Raw genomic sequence first — 18031 nt, forward strand, 5'->3', positions numbered from 1 at the left:
CCCCTTTTTCCCCCATTCTACCTTTCCTCAGCCCCTGGAAACCACCAATCTGCATTCTCTGTGGATTTACCTATTCTCAATATTTTATATAAATGGAATTATGCAATATGTGACCTTTTCTGTCTGGCTTCTTTCACTTAGCATGATGTTTTTGAGTTTCATCCATATTCTAACATGTATTAGTACTTCATTTCTTTTTATGGATGAATAATATTCCATTATATGTGTTTCCAGAAAATTTTCATCCATTCATTTGTTAATGGACATTTGGGTTGTGTTCACCTTTTGCTACATGAGAATAGCCCTGCTGTAGATAGACATGCTTCTTCTACACGTATTTGTTTGAATATCAGTTTTTATCTTTTTTTAATATATGAGTGGGCAATTGAGAAATGTGCAAAAGCAAATCAATGGAGGAAACAGTCTTTTCAATAAATAGTATTGAAATAATTGGACATCTTGTAGGGAAATAAAGAACCTTGATCTAAACCTCACACTTTATATAAAATTAACTTAAATAGTAAGTCTGGCATAAAATAATTATCAATGTAAAACTATAAAACTTTTAGAGGAAAGTGTTGGAATGAATCTTTGTGACTTAAACAAAAATCTCTTAACTCTGACACAAAAAGAATGGTTCATAAAGAAAAAATAAATTAAGCTTTGTCAAAATTTAAAAAATTAATTTATGAATGACTATGTTGAAGAGGGAGGAAAAACAAGCCATAGACTGAGAAAGAAAATCTTTGCAGATCACATATCCAACAAAGGTGTTACATTCAGACTGTGTTAAGAACTCAGTAATCTCAATAGTAAGAAACAATCCAAGGCATTAGAAAATGGGCGAAAGTTTTCAAAATACAACTTTACCAAAGAGGCTATTTGGATGACAAATATGCACAAGAAATGATGTTCAAAATCATTAACTACCAGGGAAATGCAAGTTACAGACATGATGAGATACCACTACATACCTATCAGAGTGGGTAAAATAAAAAGTACTGAGAATATAGAGCAACCAGCTCTCTCATACTAATGTAAAAATGGTACAGCCATTCTGGAGAACAGTTGGGTAGTTTGCTAAACATACCCTAACAGTGAGATCCAGCAATTATACTCCTGTGTCTTTATCTTAGAGAAATGAAAACTCATGTTCATGCAAAAAGCTGTACACACGCATGCATGGTAGCTTAATTTGTAATAACCAAAATGTAAAAACCCAATTGTCCTTCACTGGGTGAGTAAACTCTGGTATAACCCATGAACAGAATACTACTCAGTAATAAAAGGGAATGAACTGTTGATGCCCACAATAACTTGGACAGGTCTCAAAGAGCATTACGCAAAATGATTTTAAAAAGCCAATTTCAAAAGGCTAAATATTGTCTGATTCCATTTATAACATTCGTAGAATGACTAAATTATTGTTGTGGAGAGCGGATCAGCAGTTTCTAGGGATTAAGTTTTGAGGAAGGGTCTGACTATAACGGGGGCGGTGTATGAGGATTTCTGTTGTGATGCAGCCGTTTGTGTCCTGATTGGTAGTGCTCACAGGAGTCTGTACATGTTATAAAATGTGATATTGCTACACCCCCACAAAATGGGTGCATGTAAAAACTGGTTAAGTCCAAAGAGTGCCTACATTTTAGCTAAATAGTGTTGTGGAATGTCAATTTCCTGATGTTGGATAATGCACTGTGGTTAAGTAAGATGTTCTCATTGGGGAAAATTGTGTGGAAGGTACACAGTAACTCTCTGTACTGTTTTTGCAATTTATTGTGGGTCTTAAATGAGTTAAAAGTAAACAGCAAAAACACTGTTAGAGCACTATTAAACTGAAGCAGTGAGAAAGGATTTTTTTAATAATAATAAAAAAAAACCCCTGGGGATTCCAAAGAAATTTATACTCAGTTAACACTGGATTTTCAGTGCATGGCTAGCTGCATAGAGAAATGGGACACAGCCTCTATCCCAGAGAAGAAGTAGCAAGATTTGACAGCTGGTTGAATTATTATTAATGGTTTTATTTAAGAGAAAAAAAACACTGCATAGAAAAGTGGTATAAGTATTAGTAGTACCTCTAAGAATAGCACTTTGCAGAATGAAAAGAGCTGGCAAAACAATGTAAATTATTCTGACTTTTATTTAAAGCAAAACAAAACATGTGCAGCAGCCTCTGAACAAGAACAAAGTTTTCAACCAGGGTTTCTTGGTTGTGTTTGCTATCTCCTTCAGTGATCCTATGTAAAACAGGGTAACCTTTCTGGAGCTTGCTTCTATTTTCCTCCCTCCCTCCCTCCCTCCCTCCCTCCCTCCCTCCCTCCCTTCCTTCCTTCCTTCCTTCCTTCCTTCCTCTTTCTTCCTCCCTTCCCTTATTTCTTCTTTTCCATACTACTTCCTCCTTACCCCTTTTCCCTTCTCCCTCATTTTTTTAAAAGAGCGTGTACCGTATCATCCTGTGTTTTGGTTTTGAGGAAAAAGAGCCTAATGGGTCCCATTAAGTAGAATGATGGTGAAGGACCTTTCTGAAATTCAGCCTTAATTTTTAAGCATGCTGTTTTTAACATGACTAGTAATGTTGGTTCTGAGATCTGGATATCAGGGTGTAAACTTAGAGAGAAAAATTAAAGATGCTTGATGAGATCTTCTGTGCATTTATGTAGGATTGCTGGAATCTGGTACCTTTGGTAACTAAACTTTTCTAGCATTGGAAGGAATTTTGTTTACATTAGATTATTGAATGAGAGAATTAGACTTGGATGCATCTCATTTTTTTCCTGCCTTTCCTGTGTGGCCTGTATGATAGCAGAAAATACTCCCAAGGTTGCTGTGGTGTGCATATCTCTTGACCCCAGGGTAGAGGTTTTTTAGAGACCACCTGGAATACCCAGAGATGACAGATTATTGATTCAAAAGCCCTCAGTGGAAGAAATGTACCACATTTATTTGTTGCATTCTACTGAATTTGTAAAATTTTCATCTTTTTAGAAATGCCTTTAAAATGTTCAATAGAGAGTTCTCAGCAAAGAGCAAAAGTCTTGAGAATGCATTTAAAGCAGGCCAATTGTTGCTGTACTTACTAAGATAAGCTTTCCTCCTCTATATCTGTATAGTAATTGTCTGCCTTTGCTTCAGTCTATCAGGATAACAGTCTGTAAACTATGTATCTTGAAATCTTTTCTCCATTAAGTTTTTACGCATAAAGTTTTATAAACTACACACAAGGAAATTGATTTTCTGAAGCACTTGGTAGCCTACTTGTGCCTCAGCTATCATGTTGTCCTTACTAGTTGCAAACGACTGTTGTGGAAAGGACACCTCAATACTATCTTAACTTTGCTGTGCAAATATTCTTGTTTATTATGTTTAGAGACAATAATTTTCAGTCTTGGCTTTTAAAAATGAGAATGCTTTTTAGCTTTCTCTTTCATGATTATTAACTATGCCCAGAGTTTTCATTTTAATTACCACTATACAGTATTTCAGTTCTCTTATTTGCTTTGGTTTCAAAAATAATTTTAGAGAAATAAAAATCAGACTGTTTCCAATATGATGAAATTCTTTCACCGTGTTGTTAGTGAATCTTTCCTTCATTACCAACGCAAAGCTATATGTTGCAACTTTTTTGAAACAAACAAATTAGAAATTGTTTAGTGTTATGATTAGAACATATAAAGAGCACAATAAAATTTAACTTAACCTAGCTGGCTCATTCCTTTGGTTTTTACTGACTTTTCTTTATTGTAAATAGGAGCTGTCTGTGGTTTAACGCTTCCCTAGAGAAGGAATGTTGTTAGAGAGGAGCTGGAAAGATACCCAGAATTTGGACTTTTAGTCCTTAAGTGTAAGTTCTTCAACAATAGAAAGGCTAGAAGAGCACAGAGGGAAAAAGCTCCTTGACCTTGGTCTTGGTAGTGATTTCTTTCAGATACGACACCAAAAACACAAGCAACCAAAATAAAAATCAACAAATGGGACTGTATCAAACTGAAAAGCCTTGCACAGCAGATGAAACAATGAACAAAATGAGAAGGCAATCTGTGGAATGTGAAAATATTTGCAAATCATATATCTGATAAAGGATTAACATCCAGAATATATAAGGAACTTAATAGCAAAAAACCATCAAACAAAAAACACAATACCCACTATGGATTTAGGACCTTAATTGGTATCTCTTAAAGAAGACATGAATGGTCAACAGATCATTAAGGATCAGTGAAATGCAAATCAAAACCACAATGAGATATCACCTGTTAGAAAGGCTGTTATCAAAAAGACAAAAAATAAGTGTTGAGGATGTGGAGAAAAGGGAACCCTCAGGCACTGTTGGCGGGACTTAAGTTGGTACAGTTGTTATGGAAAACAGTATAGAAGTTCCTTTAAAAAATAGCACTACCGCCCTGGTTGGTGTAGCCTGGTGGATTGAGCACTGGCCTGTGAAGCAAAGGGTTGCTGGTTGGATTCCCAGTCAGGGCACATGCCTGGGTTGCAGGCCAGGTCCCCAGTAGAGGACACATGAGAGGCAACCGCACACTGATGTTTCTCTCTCATTCTTTCTCCTTCCCTTCCCCTCTCTCTAAAAATAAATAAATAAAAATATTTTAAAAATAGCACTACCATATTATACAGCAGTCCCACTACTGAGTATATATATCCAAAGGGAATGAAATCACTGTCTCAAAAAGCTATCTCTATCCCCTTGTTCATTGCCACATTATTTACTATTGCCAAGATAATGGAAACAACCTATGTACATGCTATCAAAGGATGAATGGTTAAAGAAGATGTGTGTGTGTGATGGGATGTTATTCAGCCATAAAAATTGAAGAAAATCTTGCTATTTGTGACCACACAAATGAACCTGGAAGACATTATGCTAAATGAAATAAGACAAAAGACAAATGCTGCATGATCTCACTTACGTGTGCCATCTAGATGAGTCAAATTCATAAAGACAGAGTCAAACAGAAGTTACCAGAGAAAGCGAGGTAGAGGAAATGGGAGATATTGGTCAAAGGGAACAAAGGCTCAGTTATGTAGGGTAAGGTCTAAAGGTTTAATGTATAGCATGGTGGCAGTAATTAATAACACTGTATTGTGTGCTTGAAATTGGCCAAGAGTTTTAGTGTTATCCCCACCAAAAAATGGCATCGCTTTTGTCTCTGTACATGAAATTCAGTTGAACTAACGATGGTTTACTAAACATTTACTCTTTGCAGAAGATGCATGGAGATACTATGTTTGGCTTATTTGACTGCATGGGTTTTTGTTTTGTTTTGCTTTTATTTAGCCTTTTTTGTGCCATGTTTTGGTCCGTAGTTACTGGGCAGAGAAGTGAGGGAAATTACATTGTGGCTGGAAAACTTTCCTTTGAAGAGGCTTTTATTTGTGTGTATAGAAAATATAAATAGTCATGGCAAAAGGCTTTATCTTATGATTTGATGTGAAACTTGTGGAATCGGTACTCTTTTGTAATATTACATCATTAACTCACAATTCCTGTTAATTTATTAAGTGAAGGCAGTGGAAACCTCTAAATCCTAGCAGTGCCAAAGTAACAAAGAATGGCTGTGGTTTAACTCTTCTCTTACGAAACACAGTATATATGCTTTTCTTAAATGCCAAAGTGAGTCTTCTTTAAATAAATCTATAGTTTTAAAACTTAGGGTTAGGTGTTTTTATGATAATATTCCCTCACTCTTTTTTTCCCTTAAAAACATGAATACTAATGTGAGATATAATAGGGGAAACTCGGTGTGAGGTATATGGGACCTCTGTACTATCCTTGCAATAGTTTTGTACATCTATGAACTGTTCTAAAAGAAAAAAGTTTATTGAAAACTATATGAAGGACATTTTCTTTGTCATTTATATGAGTTTTAAAAATATTCATGTGTTGTATTTCTTACACAAAACATGAAAAATTTGACAAATGACAGTGTTCTTTATTAGCTTTCTTTTTAAATTGAATTTATTGGGCTGACATTGGCTAATAAAATCATATAGGTTTCAGGTGTACCATTCATTCTATAATATCTATTTGTTTTCTTTTTGAGTTATTATTAACTTGAGCTAAAAATAAAGCATTGGATTAGTTTCAGAAGGATGTTTATTCCCAGGGTGCTTGTATAATGTTCTACAGAAAGTAAATGATATTGGTCTCCCTGTGAGCATAATATCACACTCCCCTGTCCATCTCAAATATTTTGTGGCTGTAACAGTTGGAATGGGAATTCTTATTGCTATAGGTGTCTGCTGTGAGTTAGGGTCTTAGGAGAAAAGAATCAGCAAATCTACCACTTGACTATAGGAGTAGTATTGACCAATTCTTGCTGAATTTTATCTGGGCTGTCTTGGAGTCATAGAACTCTGACTCTTCAGAAGGCTCTTGATGGTATAGGTCAGCAATTCTCAACAGGTTTGCTGCAAGAATTTTTAAAACATGCAATACCTGACTATTTAGTCAGGGGAACTGGCCTCTTTTCCCTTACAATGTCAAAAAAAAAAAAAAAGAAGACAACAGCCAACATAACAATAGCTGTCTGGTGTGAATGAATAAAAATTATACATATTTTTTGTCAGATCAGCCAAAAATATATTTTTTGTGTGCTGCAAAATTTTAGTAATTAGTTTATATATGCCATTAGATGCAAAAGGTTGAAAATCACTGGTATAGGTTCTGCTTTGATTAAAAAGGCCAGGCTGCAGTGTTGGAATGTGAAAGATAACCTCTTCTGAAAGAAAACTATTGCATTTTCCCTTCTCCGCTTTTCCTTAAGAGACATTTTATGGCCTCACTGTCCTAACTTTTGTTCCTAGGGATCTTTACTTGACAGAATAGGTAATATCCTTAGAAAATAGTGGGAGGTTTGTGATTTGGCAATTGCTTTATTCAAGGCTCATATAAATTGAGAACTAGTTACTTGGCTTCTTGCTTTCTGGGAGAGAAGATTCTGTTCCTCAAGGCACCCATTCTTTCTCTTCCCTTTCAGACAAAACAGCTTGAAAAACCTCTCAGGCTAAGGAGTCCTTGTCAAAACAGATTTTTATTTGAAGAACTAAGATGCCTGGGGATATTTACCAACAGCTCATATGAATAACAGCAAAATTGATATTAGAATGGACAAAAAATCCTCACATTAGCTGAGCCCATTGCACCCATTATTAGATAATATTAAGTGTTTTAATCACTTTCTGTTCACAGAAGCTGATGAGTAGATCAGCTACAAATAACAAATATGCATATAGGAAAATAAACCTTCTGACTCAAAAGTGGCTTATTACATTCTCAAGACAGTTAGTATACAATGCTTTCTACATTTCATTGTGAAAATTACTTGTAGCTATCAAAATTGGTTTTTATTAAGTCCCCTTACTGATATTTTGAAATTGTTGAATTCAGATATCTTTTTACTCAGTGGCTTTACTTCCATACTGATTTTGTTTGTGACATCTAGAACTCGGGAGATAGGTGGAGTTAAAAGGTGTATTATAATTTTTCCTTTAAGACGATTTGAGTTTCATCAGGGAAGGTACACTCAGAATGCTGAATTGAAGCTGAAATAAATGAACTTTTTTTTACCTCCTTTTTAAAAATCTCAACATATGCAGCTTTGAGTTCAGAGATGATCACACTCGCATGTTCTGCATGATGGAGAAGTGAAAAGAGTATTCTTTTCAATGTAACTGCTTAATTTCACATTTGTTTAGTGATGTTTCCAAAGTAACTGTTCTTTTCTACTGCTGTCTCCCTAAATATGCTCATAGAATTTCTTTGAAATTCTATTTTTAAAGCTGGATTCTTTGCCTTATAAAATATACTGACTGGGTTGGTCCTGTCTTACATGATTTATGCACTTATCACCTGTGAAGAGAAGTTGCTCAGTACAGCTTATCTTCACCTTTGTTTATCTTCCTCCTTGACAGAATCCCAAGGACTGTAGCAAAGCCAAGAAGCTGGTGTGTAATATCAACAAAGGCTGTGGCTATGGCTGTCAACTCCATCACGTGGTCTACTGCTTCATGATTGCATATGGCACCCAGCGAACACTGATCTTAGAATCTCAGAACTGGCGCTATGCTACTGGTGGATGGGAAACTGTGTTCAGACCTGTAAGTGAGACCTGCACAGACAGATCTGGCATCTCCGCTGGACACTGGTCAGGTAAGAAGTCTGTGCAACTTGTCAGGTTCTCTGGCTTGAACTGCCACATAACCAGATTATCAGATTTCTTTGTACAACTTTATGGCTCATAATCATCTTTTTCTTTGGATCCATGAATGCTGTACATCATCCAGTTATCTAGAATAATATATTCTTTAAAAAGTGTCTCATGATCTATTTCATTTCTGATGTTTATTTTCATCTGGATTTAGAAAATCACTAAGCTCTTTCAAAGGAGTGAAATTTACTCTTTTAATGATGATGGTGGTGATATACCTTTCACTTTTTAGAGTGCTTCCATGTAACTTTTTAAATGATTTTTATATCATGTTTCCATTACATGTAGTCCCCTTATATCCCCTTCACCCCTGCAGTCACCACACTGTTGTACATGTCCATGAGTCATTTTTCCTTTTCGCACAATCCCTCCACTCCCTGCCCCCCGCCCTTAGCTGTCATCCTCTGTCTGTTGAGTCCATTTCTATTTTGCTTGTGTTCATTCATTAGATTCGCCTGTGAGTGAAATCATATGGTATTTGTCTTTCTCTGACTGGCTTATTTCACTTAGTATAACTCCACCCATACTGTCACAAAAGGTAAAACTTTCTTCTCTTTTTTATGGCTGAGTAGTAGTCCATTGTGTAAATGTCCCATAGTTGTTTTATCCACTCATCTCCTGATGGACACTTGAGCTGCTTCCATATCTTGGTGATTGTAAATAGGTTGCAGTGAGCATAGGGGTGCTTAATGTTCTTTCAAGTTATCATTTTGGTTTCCTTCAGGTATCTTCCCAGAACTGGGGTCCCTGAGTCAAAAGGAGGATCCATCTTTAATTTTTTTCAATTATCTGCATATGGCTTTCCACAGTGGCTGCATTAGTCTGCATTCCCACCAACAGTGCAAAAGGGTTCCTCTTTCTCTACATCCTCACTAGCACTTGTTGTTTATTGATTTATTGGTGATAGCCATTCTGACAGGTGTGAGAGGGTTTCTCATTGTGGTTTTTACATTTCTCTGATGATTAGTGATGTTGAACATCTTTTCTTATGTCTATCGGTCATCTTTATGTCCTCTTTGCAGAAGTGTCTATTCAGGTCCTATGCCCATTTTTTAATTGGGTTGCTTGTTATTTTGGTGTTGAGTTTTGTAAGTACTTTATAAATTTTGGATATAACCCCTTATCAGATGTATCGACAAATATGTTCTCCCATTCTGTGGGTACCTTCTTGTTTTGTTGATGTTTTCCTTTGCTGTGCAAAAACTTTTTAGTTTGATGTAGTCCCATTTATTTATTTTTTCCTTTGTTTCCCTTGCCTGGAGAGATCTATCTGATAAACTATTGCTATGAGTTATGTCTGAGATTTTGCTGCCTATGTTTCTTCTAGGATTTTCATTGTTTCCAGTCTAACATTTAAGTCTTTAATCCATTTTGAATTTATTCTTATGTGTGGTGTGAGAAGCTGGTCTAGTTTCACTTTTCTGCACATATCTGTCCAATTTTCCCAACACCATTTCTTGAATAAACTATCTTTAGTCCATTGTATATGCTTGTTCCCTGTGTGGAATATTGACTATAAGAGTATGGGTTTATTCCTGGGCTCTCTATTCTCTTCCGTTTCTGTTATTATGTGAGTACCATGCTATTTTGATTACTATGGTCTTATAATGTAGTTTGATATTAGTTAGTGTGATTCCTACAAGTTTGTTCTTCTTTCTCAGGATTGCTGTTGCTATGTGAGGCCTTTTATAGTTTCAGATAAATTTTTGAAATACTTGTTCTAGTTCTGTGAAATATGTCATTGGAATCTTGATAGGAATTACATTGAATCTATAGATTGCTTTGTGTCATAATGGCCATTTAATGATGTTAATTCTTCCTGTCCATGAACACGGAATATGCTTCTACTTATTTGTATCTTTCTCAGTGTCTTGTAATTTTCCGAGTACAGATCTTTTACATCTTTGGTTAGATTTACTTCTAGGTAAAAAGCATACAGCACCCAGTAATCCCAAGTGGTCTCCCATCCAAGTACTAGCCAGGCCTGACCCTGCTGCACATTGTTGACCTCAGCTAATCCTTGTAATTATCTTATAAGTAACGTAGACCTGGGTGTTTTGTTTTGTTTTTTAACTTAAGTGTGCATGAGAATCACCTGGAACACCTGTTAAAACACTAGTTTTTGATTCAGTAGGTCTGGCTGGGTGAGTCCTAAGAATTTGCATTTCTGACAAAGCTTCCATACACACAGACCAAACTTTTGAACCACTGAGGTACCTTTATCTGCATTTTACATTTGAGGATGATAAAGCCTAATTTGTTTACCCAATTTTACATTTTACTCAGGAAATATTTGATGACCAATAATGTGATTAAGGTACTATACTATAGGCATTATAAGAGTTACAAATATCAGCAAGTAATTTTCCTTGTCTCTTAACATCTGGTGGTAGAGGGAATAGAATATATACAGACAGTTTCTTATTGCAAGTCTGCTGGTTTTTTCCTAATCAATGATCTTTAAACAAGATCTAAAACTGGGCTACCTTTGTAAATTTGGGCAAGTTACTTAATCTAGACTTTAGTTTCCTCATCAGTAAAATACCTCTTTGAGTTGTCGGTAGGATTAAATGAAAGTGTATGTGTAATGCACTTAGCGCAGCACCTGATGTATGAGCTCTAGTAATTGTTAGTTACCATGAATAGCTTTTATTCATTGAGCAAATACATATTGAGTGCCTGAAGTGTGGAAAATACTGAACTAAGTATCAGGTGAAATTCTAAGCAAGACTGTCTCTGCACTGACATCTTGTGGGAAGTCAAACTTTTTACAAAAGGCTGAGGCATTTCAGTTAATATCATTTCTCATGGGGCTGATCACCTTTTTTTCACAAGTTAAAACACTAGATGTGGCCTTGACCAGTGTGGCTCGTTGGGTGTCCTCCCACAAGGCAAAAGGTCATAGATTTGATTCCCAGTCAGGTCACATGCCTGGGTTGTGGGTTCAGTTCCTTGTTGGGGCATTTACGAGAGGCAACCCATTGATGTTTTCCTCTCCCATTGATGTATCTTTCCCTCTGTTTCTCTCTTCCTTCCCCCCTCTCTAAAAATAAGTAAATAAAAATCTTAAAATAAAAAACTAGTGGTAGAATAGGAAGCTATGTTATTGGCAAAGTGAGTAACTTTACTTCCTTTGTTTCTTTTTGTCCTTTGGAAAATATCAAATAATATCTTAGGCTTCATAGAAATGGTCAGGAAATCTAATTGGATAATTTCTAGAAAGTGCTTTAAAAGGTTCTATATGGATTTAAAGTATTCTTTTGATGTAAGTTTTGGCTTCATTAGGATATTTAGGAGCCTTATTCTATATATCAACACATGTTTTTCTTTGTACTTTCTAATTTTAAAGTGATCCTCTTAACCTATAATCTGAGTTTTAGTTTTGAGGTTACATCTTCCATTGATCTACTCTGTCATTTACATCTCAAGGTTAGGAAGATACAAGAAAAGCAACTCTGTCAGGCTGACTGAGGCTCACTTTTTCATTTTGTGGACCTAGTTCAGTTTTAAGCTTCTTTGACTGCAGAAGTGCATAGCTAGAGTAGGGCAAGGTTCTTAGTTATTACTCTTCTAGGGAAAGGAAGCTTTTTGGGTAATAGCCAGTTAACAGAAAAGTAAAACGTCGACCTCACTAGACTTATCAAATTTAGTATATATTTTGGCCCTGCCTATAGGCTACAACTAGTTATTTGGTTTGCTTTATTTTTAATCTGTGTATATTTTGTAAGTATAGGATATGAAGATTAAAATGGCTTGAATTAGAAACATTCAGAATTTCTTAATGTTATAATTAAACAGAAGTCATTCTTTCTTGTATTAATATATGTGGAATCTAAGACCTAGTAGATAGTTATACAGCTTATAAATAACAACTCTGGTAAGTGCATTTACTTCTACCTACCTCCAGTCTAAGTTCTTCCCAGTAAACACATGCCAGACACCTTACCCAGGAGAAAAATGATTAGAGGCATAGAAATTCCTAAGTCTAGGAATTAAATAAAATGACTAATGTAATATTTCTACCCTCTTACCTCCCCCTATCTTGTAACTTTTTCGAAGCCTTCCATATAATTTTCAGTACTGAAAAGCTGTCAATAATATTTTCTTCTTAGTCATTTGCAGTCCCTGGTTAAAGAAGTCATTGCAATATTTTATCATGGTAACAGAATTATAATTTTAATTAAATAGATCTTTCCTTTATCACTATATAAAATCATATATTTTTCTTCATGCTAATCAATTAAATTGTACCTTTTGAACACATTTAATTAACTAAACTAGTGATTATTTTATGCTTGCGTAACTGAAATAATTTAGATACTAGCCTTGTATCCAAAAGAAGGAAGAGAATTATGTCTGAGCATAGCAAAGTATGGTTGCCATTTACTTCTCTTTCTGTTTATATATAATACATTATCTACATAGGTACCTTTTGGAGAAACTGACTTATTTGTAGATTTGAAGAAGCAGAATAAAATTTAAAATAAAATTTAATAAGCTCTTTGACATTAATCCTTTAGTTAGCCATAAATCAATGATATCTGTTCTTATTCTGACTTGTACAAAGAATTTTGGGATATTTCCCTTGGCACAACTGTCATGAAATTATTATTGTCGTACATACTCGACATGATGTGCCCGCAGGTGGAATTTGGTGATTCCTCTTCAGATCTGTCACCACCACAGTAATTAGTGTGCACATCTGATCATTTCAACAGCTAAGTCATCCTTATTGTAGGTTGAGTTCTATTTTTCTTCTTTATTATTTTGTATTTGTGTATGGAACCATATCCTATGTGGTAATTTGCTTAAGTGAGCAAAAATATTAAAAATTATGCTTCCAGTTAAAAATCACAATAATCTTTTCTATCATCTGTCAATGTCTATTCTAAAGTTGCTGATAAAATTGTCGATTTAATTTTCTACATCACAAGATGTTTCCTAAACCTGAACTAAGTACATATAATAAGCCTGAATCTTCCAAATAGATTTCTTATGATAACTTAGAATGTGAGTGTGGTATTTAATGATTTGAAGTGTCTTTCAACAATTAGTGGTTGTTCAAAGAACATTGACTGTGTGTATAGGCGATGTATGACAACTAGCTTCCAAAATGCTTTTATTTATTTATTTATTTATTTATTTATTTATTTTTTTATTTAGTTACTTTTCAAGTACATTTTTTTTCCCTTCCCCCCCCCCGCCCGGTCTCCCCCCTCCCTCCCATTCCCCCCCCACCCCCAGTCCTCAACTCTGAGTCTTTCATACTTGTTCCTCAAAATCCCTCCCCCTTTTTTCCCCTTAAGTTCCCTTCCCTCTCCCCTCTGGTCGCTGCCCACTTGTTCTCTATTTCAGCGTCTTTGTTTTTATTCTGTTTGCTTGTTTGTTTTATTCTTTAGCTTCCTGTCAAAGGTGAGATCATATGGTATTTGTCCTTCAATTCCTGGCCTATTTCACTCAGCATAATGCTTTCCAGTTGCATCCATGTTGTTGCAAAAGGTAGTAGCTCCTTCTTTCTCTCTGCTGCATAAAATTCCATGGTGTATATGTACCACAATTTTTGGATCCATTCATTTACTGATGGGCACCTAGGTTGCTTCCAACTCTTGGCTATTGTAAATTGTGCTGCTATGAACATTGTGGTGCATAGGTTCTTTGAAATTGATGTTTTAGGATTCTTGGGGTATAATCCTAGCAGTGGAATTGCTGGGTCAAAAGGCAGGTCAATTTTTATTTTTCTGAGAAAATTCCATACTGTTTTCCATAATGGTTGTACCAGTCTACAATCCCACCAACAGTGAACTAAGGACCCCTTTTCCCCACAACCTCTCCAACATTTGTTGTTTGTTGCTTTGTTTATGATAGCCATCCTGACTGGTGTAAAGTGGTATCTCATTGTGGTTTTAATTTGCATCTCTCTGATAGCTAACGATATTGAGCATCTCTTCATGTGTCTCTGAATGTTCTGTATGTCCTCCTTGGAGAAGTGTTTGTTCAAGTCCTTTTCCCATTTTTTAATTGGGTTGGGTGTCTTCTTAGAGTGGAGTCGTGTAAGTTCTTTGTATATTTTGGAGATTAAACCTTTGTCTGAGGTATCATTGGCAAATATGTTTTCCCATACAGTTGGTTGTCTTTTTAATTTAATACTGTTTTCTTTAGCCATGCAGAAGCTTTTTATTTTGATGAGATCCCATTTGTTTATTCTTTCCTTTATATTCCTTGCTCTAGGGGACATATCAGTAAAAATGTTGCTGCGTGGAATATCTGAGATTTTCTTGCCAATGTTCTCCTCTAGGACTTTAATGGTGTCATGGCTTATATTTAAGTCTTTTATCCACCTTGAATTTATTTTGGTGTATGGTGTAAGTTGGTGCTCAAGTTTCATTTTTTTGCACGTAGCTGTCCAGTTCTCCCAACACCATTTGCTGAAGAGGCTATCTTTACTCCATTTTATGTTACTGCCCCCTTTGTCGAATATTAATTGACTGTAGAGGGTTGGGTTGATTTCTGGGCTCTCTGTTCTGTTCCATTGGTCTATGTGCCTGTTTTTATGCCAGTACCAGGCTGTTTTGATTACAGTGGCCTTGTAATACAGTTTGATATCAGGTATTGTGATTCCTCCTACTTTGTTCTTCTTTCTCAAAAGAGCAGCTGCTATTCGGGCTCGTTTATGATTCCATATAAATTTTTGAAGTGTTTGTTCTATGTCTGTGAAATACGCCATTGGTACTTTAATAGGTATTGCATTGAATCTGTATATTGCTTTGGGTAGTATGGTCATTTTGATGATGTTAATTCTTCCAATCCATGAACAAGGTATATGTTTCCATTTGTTTGTGTCTTCCTTGATTTCGTTCTTCAGTGCTGTGTAGTTTTCTGCATACAGGTCTTTTACCTCTTTGGTTAGGTTTATTCCCAGATATTTTATTTTTCTTTTTGCTATATCGAATGGGATTTTTTCCTTGATTTCTGCTTCTGCTGATTCATTGTTTGTATACAAAAATGCCTTTGATTTCTGGATATTGACTTTGTATCCTGCTGTTTTGCCAAACTCATTAATTAGTTTGAGCAGGTTTTTGGGTAGAGTCTATAGGATTTTCCATGTACACTATCATGTCATCTGCAAACAGTGACAATTTTGTTTCCTCCTTTCCTATTTGGATGCCTTTTATTTCCTTTTCTTGCCTGATCGCTGTGGCCAATAATTCTAATACTATATTGAATAGGAGTGGTGAAAGTGGACATCCTTGTCTTGTTCCTGATCTTAGTGGAAAAGCTTTTAGTTTTTGTCCGTTGAGTATGATATTGGCTGTAGGTTTCTCATAAATGGCCTTTATTATATTGAGGAATGTTCCCTCTATTCCCATTTTGCTGAGTGTTTTTATCATAAATGGGTGTTGTACCTTATCGAAAGCTTTTTCTGCGTCTATTGATATGATCATGTGGTTTTTGTCTTTGCTTTTGTTTATGTGATGAATTACATTTACTGTTTTGCGAATGTTGAACCATCCTTGCATCCCTGGGATGAATCCCACTTGGTCAGGGTGTATAATCTTTTGGATATATTGTTGGATGCGATTTGCTAATATTTTGTTGAGGATTTTAGCGTCCATGTTCATCAGCGATATTGGCCTGTAGTTTTCTTTCTTTGTTGTATCTCTATCTGGTTTTGGAATTAGGATGATGCTGGCTTCATAAAAGGAGTTAGGGAGTTTTCCATCCTTTTGTATTTTTTTGGAATAGTCTGTGAAGAATGGGGGTTAGGTCTTCCTTAAATGCTTTGTAGAATTCTCCTGTGAATCCATCTGGTCCAGGGCTTTTGTGTGATGGGAGTTTTTTGATTACTGCTTCAATTTCTTTTGCTGTTATTGGTCTATTCAGGTGTTCTACTTCTTTTTCATTGAGTTTTGGAAGATTATATTTTTCTAGAAATGTGTCCATTTCCAAAATGCTTTTATAGTTGATATAAATACTCTTGAATAGATGACTTAGCAACAGAAAGCCTCAACCATTGAAGCAGTTATCTACTGCTTTTTTTTTAATTCTAAAAATTGAACGTTTATTCAGATTAGCAGTTAAACCACTTTGGCTATTTTGTATTTCCTTCTCATCTTTCCCCCATTGTCTTAATAAATATATAATGAACTGAGCTGAAATACTTATTTTAATAAATCTAATTGGCAAATTTTCTTTTAAATGAAAATAATGACTAATAAGAAACAGTGTTTAGAATGTGATAAAATTTAATGCCCTGAAGGTGCCGATTTAAGTACGTGTTTAGGTAGACTGCCGTTCGCTGTATTTAGTTACCTAAACTGGATGGTTACTTTCTCTCCATACCTCACTTAAAAAGGCTTTTGGTTGGCGAGGGATGGGGGTAAAGGGCAGAAAACTGTACTTGAACAACAATTACAATTTTTAAAAAAAGGATTTTGGTCAAAGTGTTTTATTTGGCATTTGTATGTGGAAGAAACCTTAAAATAATAATAATTTCAGAAAAGAACTTGCTGTGTGCAGGCACCATGCTGGGCTACATGAAGAAGACAAGTCTCTGCCCTGTCAGGAGCAGGCTATGGGAAAAGGCAGACAGCTGAATGAACATTAAAATATATTGTGAAAAATAGATATATTGTGATATGAGTAAGTTGATAATACTCTGAAGCACATATGTAACCCATATCAGGGGTTCTTCTGGAGGAAGTGACTTCTAAGCTAAGACAGAAAGCATGAATAGGAGTCAGCCAGGTAGAGATGCGGACCAGGTAGAGATGTGGTCCCCTATCAGGGACGCAGGTGAAGGAGAGGCGAGAGATCACGGCATCACTGGGATAAGTACAAGTAGTTCATAGTAAAGTTTAAAGACTGAGAGACCAGTTAATCTTTTGTTTTGAAAACACATGTCCTTACAGGACTGGCTTTTGAATGGTTGTGTGATTTTGTTCCTCCCTAAAAACCAACAGGTTTGAATTCAAAAGTCAATGTTCTTTCTTTTGCTTTTGCTGCCAAGAGTGGGCAAAGTTAGAAGTCAAAATGCTTCCAGACAGCTGGCTCTTGGTGTTATTTAGGAATCATTATACACTTTAAAAAATTAAAAATTTATTTTGTTTTTAATATTTTTTAGGGTTCATTCTTGGTACATTTTTAAAAGCTGACAAATACTGTAAACTCATAATATCCAGAAAAAAAGCAACAAGATGTTTTTATTAATGAAACTGCCTAAAACATTTCCCTAATGCTGTTTTTCTTGCATTTTAAAATTTGGATGATCACAATATGACAACAATTTTGCATTATCATTTTATATACAGAGAATAGGAAGGCAGTTCATTCATGTTCTAAGTCAGTTAGTTGATCATATTTCTCCCAGTTTTATTGAGATATAATTGACATGTAATATTATACTAGTTTAAGGTATAAAACATAATATTTGATATATGTACATATTGTACTAAGATTACTACAGTAAATTTACTTAAATCCATCACCTTGTGTCATTACAAATGTTTTTCTTATGATGAGAATTTTTTAAATTTTTTCTCTTAGCAACTTTAAATTTACCATCAAGTACTCTTAGCTATAGTGACCATGCTGTATATTACACCCCTAGGACTCATCTTCTAACTGGAAGTTTGTACCTTTGGACCAGCTTTTGGAACTTCAGCTTCTGAACTCCAGTTTAACTCCCCCTGAAAAAAAACTCATGATACTCAGTACCTACCCCCCACCCCCGACCCCCTCCACCTGTATGGGGCCTAATCGGTCACAAGGGAAAGTGATTAACAGGGATGAAAGGCAGCGAGATTATT

The 18031-nt window shown here is 35.5% G+C and overlaps 1 protein-coding gene across 5 annotated transcripts in view; it reads left to right on the top strand.

Annotated features, from left to right (window-relative positions):
* FUT8 (fucosyltransferase 8) overlaps nt 1-18031 on the top strand; it is a 231580-nt gene that overhangs the window by 174564 nt on the left and 38985 nt on the right. For all 5 annotated transcript variants that reach the window (XM_037125938.2, XM_053673294.1, XM_037125937.2 and 2 more), the window contains one exon: nt 7930-8167. In XM_037125938.2, coding sequence (XP_036981833.1) covers nt 7930-8167 — 238 coding nt within the window. The remainder of the gene's footprint in view (nt 1-7929; nt 8168-18031) is intronic.

This window comes from Artibeus jamaicensis, unplaced genomic scaffold, assembly GCF_021234435.1.
Source record: "Artibeus jamaicensis isolate MK-2021 breed Jamaican fruit bat unplaced genomic scaffold, CSHL_Jam_final contig_851, whole genome shotgun sequence".
Classification (NCBI taxonomy): Eukaryota; Metazoa; Chordata; class Mammalia; order Chiroptera; family Phyllostomidae; genus Artibeus; species Artibeus jamaicensis.